This window comes from Anas acuta, chromosome 3, assembly GCF_963932015.1.
Source record: "Anas acuta chromosome 3, bAnaAcu1.1, whole genome shotgun sequence".
NCBI classification, from domain to species: Eukaryota; Metazoa; Chordata; class Aves; order Anseriformes; family Anatidae; genus Anas; species Anas acuta.
The window spans coordinates 1710840-1714951 of NC_088981.1; the positions used below are offsets into that span (position 1 = coordinate 1710840).

General features: G+C 48.4%; 1 protein-coding gene across 2 annotated transcripts in view; it reads left to right on the forward strand.

Annotated features, from left to right (window-relative positions):
• Nucleotides 1–1654, forward strand: part of ANAPC1 (anaphase promoting complex subunit 1) — a 35805-nt gene extending 34151 nt beyond the window's left edge. For both annotated transcript variants that reach the window (XM_068675195.1, XM_068675196.1), the window contains exons 46-47: nt 137–271; nt 1290–1654. In XM_068675195.1, the coding sequence (XP_068531296.1) occupies nt 137–271; nt 1290–1405 (251 nt within the window). In that variant the 3' untranslated portion in view covers nt 1406–1654. The remainder of the gene's footprint in view (nt 1–136; nt 272–1289) is intronic.
• The last annotated feature ends 2458 nt before the right edge of the window (nt 1655–4112 follow it).

A 4112-nucleotide genomic window follows, 5' to 3' on the forward strand; every position in this document is an offset into this window, starting at 1 on the left:
AACTCTTAGCCCTCCTTCTGTGGGGAGGTGGAGGTTCTTTCAGCAGGCTCCTCCTGATGAAATACTGTTGTCAGGCTTTTCTGTTACCACCCTCACATGCTCCCTAAATTTCATCAGCGTGTCTTATGTGTTATAGCTGGAGGGGACGTCTCCTTGCATTCCTACCTAAGCGGGCAGCCTACAGATGAATCTCAGCTGAGCATGCTGGCTTGCTTCCTCATTTACCACTCCGTCCCAACACCAGGACAGCTGGCAGCTGGAGGCTTGGAAGGTAAGGCCGGAGTGTGAGGCAGCACTCTGAACTTAGGTGGACACACGCTGTTGGGTTGGGTCTTGTATTCTGAATGGAGTACATCCTGTAAGTTAGGTGACAGTGGGCGTTTCCTTTGAAAGCTGCCACGTTGATTTTTACTCTTGGTTAATTGCCTTGAATGTGAAAATAGACGGTAGAGTGGAGGAGCCAGAACTAGCCAATATGAAGAAGTCTTGGCTTTCATCTGGCCTACAGGAAACAATATCCTCCCAGGCAGAACCAGATAAGACAGCCTGTGGCAGGGGAAAGCATTTCTCTTGTTAGGCTAGCCGTGTCCTGAATGTCCTTAAATCTCTTTCCTGTAAGTACCAGGTTATAGCGATTACTTTTTCTTCCAGGTTTCCAATGGTAATCTATTTTGGGATGCAGAGAACTCCTGGGCCCTTTCTTAGGCAGCTTTTCTTTTGCCCTCCATCAGTCCAACCTGGGGAAATACCAGTCCGCCTCCGCTTGCCTCAGGAGTGACTTGGTTTCTCAGGTTGCAAAAGAAATGCAGCTGGGCTTTGATTTGGGGAACTCTGTGGCTTGCTCAGGGGTGTGAAATGAATGTCACTACCTCAGTGGTGAAAGGAATCTGTTGCTGAAAGCCACGGCCCCTGGCCCAGGAGTCCTGTGCAGCCATGGCAAACTGAGCATCCAGGCTAAGGCATCTCGTCTTGAATCTTTTCTGGTCAAGTGACTGGGTATCTGTTCAGGTCAAAAGGCCTTCATGGAAATCCTGTTTTTTTTGTGTCCTCTCTACCTGTTATAAACCTCTGTTTTGGGAGTTCCTGGCCATATTAATCAAATTCGGCATTTCTTAAAATTCTGTTATAAAAACTTACTTTTTGACTCGTGTTGCAACAAAATTAGTAGCACATCTCCAGAAATACACCCTGAACCCTGGCTGACTCTTCTTACTGTCTTGTTAGTTCCTTTACTGGGCAAGCGTTACACCAGTATGTGATAATTTTCTTTTGTTCTATGGTCTTTTTAGGAAGCACAAACTTCTCTGAGCTGCTTTTGAAGTTCAAGCAGTTGAACATGCCGGTTCGTGCGTTACTAAGGCTCGCTCCTCTGTTGCTTAGAAATCCGCAGTCCATGGTGCTGTAATTACACTGGCCTGGAAGTCTGCAGCATTCATTTTACACGAGCTTACTGAATGACAGCCAGTGTGTTGTTCCGTGCTATTCAAAAACATACAGGTAAAATGTACTTAATTTTGTAACTTCATAAAAAAACTCGAACTTCAAACTTGTCCCCAGCTGTGGTGACTGTGACGGGGAGTTATTTATAAATTGCTACATGAGTAAAAAGAATTGTGTAAAAGTGAACTAATAATAAATTTACTTTTGTAACTAACGATTATGTTCAGATGCGTCTTTTGTGGTGAATCATGAAAAGACCTTGGCTGAGAACCATATAATTTCCTTATTTTTTTCATAGTTTCTTTGTTTGTGATGTATCTTAATCCACTTCCATGAGGTACAGTAGATTTTAGAAGACAGGCAGCCCAGAAGACGCCAAACTTACTTTTCCTCTTGGGTCTCAGGCTGGTAAGGAAAGGAAGCCACCTGCCACACCGCTCACATCTTGCCAAGTAGGCTTTTCAAGAAATGGCATGATCTTTCACTCTTTCTTTTTATTTTTTTGTCTCATAAATGCTACTGTACATCTCTTTCGTAAGCACTCCATGAGTCTAAATTGTTTTGCTCCCACTCTTTAAGTGATATACTCAATATTGCACTGTTTACATCTTTTCTTTTTCTTTTCTAATCTTTGTTCTGTAATTAGTCAGTTGCTGCTGAGAAAACACCTGCCTCCACTATGTTACGTTATGTCTGGGCAAGAACTGAAACTTGTTACAGGCAATTTAAATAATTGGGCATTCGTTTGTGTTTCCTTCATCTCTGCTATGATGCCTTATGTATTTCCCCAGAGCACTGAACTTGGAGCACAGCTGGGTCTATATTTGTTCTGGGCAGACAAGTCACTTAATTTTTCATAAAACAGGTGGAGTTACTCCAATAAAAGCAGCCAGAGGTTGAATGATTACTACTAGAAAAGCAGCCAGAGCCAAGCTGTTGGACTTGCTTATTCTGAAATTTCAAATTTGAGCTTTTTCTCTGGGACTTGTGCTCATCTCGATCCCCTTTTGTTCCAAACCCTCGAGTAGGGGAGCCAGAGGACCTTAGGGAGGGGAGAAATGGATGAAGACATCTAGGAGTGATCATGAAGAAAGCATGAAATAGAAAAAAAAATCTACAACCTTTCTCAATGTTATTAAAAACAACATTTGACTATTAAACAAGGGTTTCAGTGGCTTTAAGATGGCCTGAAGCAAGGACCTGCATACCAGCCACGTCGAGCTGATGCCAAATCCCAAACCCTCCCCTTCTTAAAAGTTGTTCAGAAGTTGATCTGATTTCCTTGGGCACCCACTGTAGGAAAGTCGGAGTTGCGGTCCAAGGGAGGTTAACCACCATGACGGACAAAGCACAAAACTCAAACGCAGCTGCCCTGGAGCCTCAGCTCAGGCACAAGCCCCCTTCCCTAACCTATCTGTGGGCTGCATGGCTCCTCGTGCTGGCAGGAGGAAGCAAGCGGCTGGATTTTCTCCACTGCACCGAGTGGCCCAGGGCTGCCTGATTCCCCTGGTCCAGAGCTCCAGAGGTCAGAGCAGGGTTGCAGAAGAGGATGAGCCTGACACAGCGCATTCACGGGTGGAGCAGCAAGGGCAAGAGGAAACCAGATGTGTCCTGAGGGAAGTTCCTGCCCGGAGTGCGCGGGGAGGTGGCGCGGTCCTGGGGGCAAGGACGTGGGGCTGAGATGTGGGAGAGGAGAGGGGAGAACCTCGCAGCACCTTGCTGACAGCTGGAAACCAGAGGCAGCGGGCTTTAGTTTGCTGAAAAAGAAAAACAAAACCCACCTACTCTAAAGGCACCTCCTTTGTTGTGTGAGTGACATAAACCATTAAGAAAGAAGTGTGGAAAGCCCCGCTTCTCTCGCTTGACATCAAGCCACGCCGTCCTGCCCGCTGGAGCCCTGTGTTGGTGGCTGCCACCCTGGGGTGCAGAAAGAGCCCGTGCCCCCGGGGCCCGAGGTGCCTCGGATGTCCTCAGGGTGCTTTTTGAAGCCGTCAGCCAGAGCACATGGCTCGAGCTCACTCACGGTGGGAGATGGAGCTCTGGGACCTTCTTGGTTTTGGTTCTGCCCCTCGTGCTCCTGCAGAGGCTCTGCCCACAGGAGGCTTAACAGGGCATCAACACCTGGTGCTTGCCCCGTGGCGAGGTGCGGAGCTGTGACTGGCAGTGAGGAAAGCTGTGACAGATCCCCTTCCTGCTGCCTGTAACACCTACCTGGGGGTGCACAGGCCCCTGGTTGCAGCTTGGGGAAGTTTTTTCTTCCTCCTAAATTGCAGAAATGTGACGCATCAAACGCTCACTTCCCAAAGCAAATAAACCCGTGCTTTCCCCAGCTCCCCGCCCGCGGCTTTATGAGGACAAACATTGTGTTAGCCTCCCGAAGCCCACGCCACAAATAAACAACAGAATCGCCCGGGATTAGCTGCTGCTTCCTTCGCCCTCTGCATGCTGGGGGTGGAAAGAGCATACAGCAAAAACGCTGGACTTCAAGAAACAAACCCGGAGGGGTGGCGTGCTGGTGCCCATCTCTCCGCTGTGTGATGGGTGAGGTTTTGGGCACGGCACCCGCAGCCCGTGTCCCCCTCTTGGTCGCGGTGGCACCAGAGACCAGTGCGGGCAGATGCCGCTCCAGCTGGCCAGGCACCGAAACCAAAAAGCAAAGGTGGTTTGGAGCC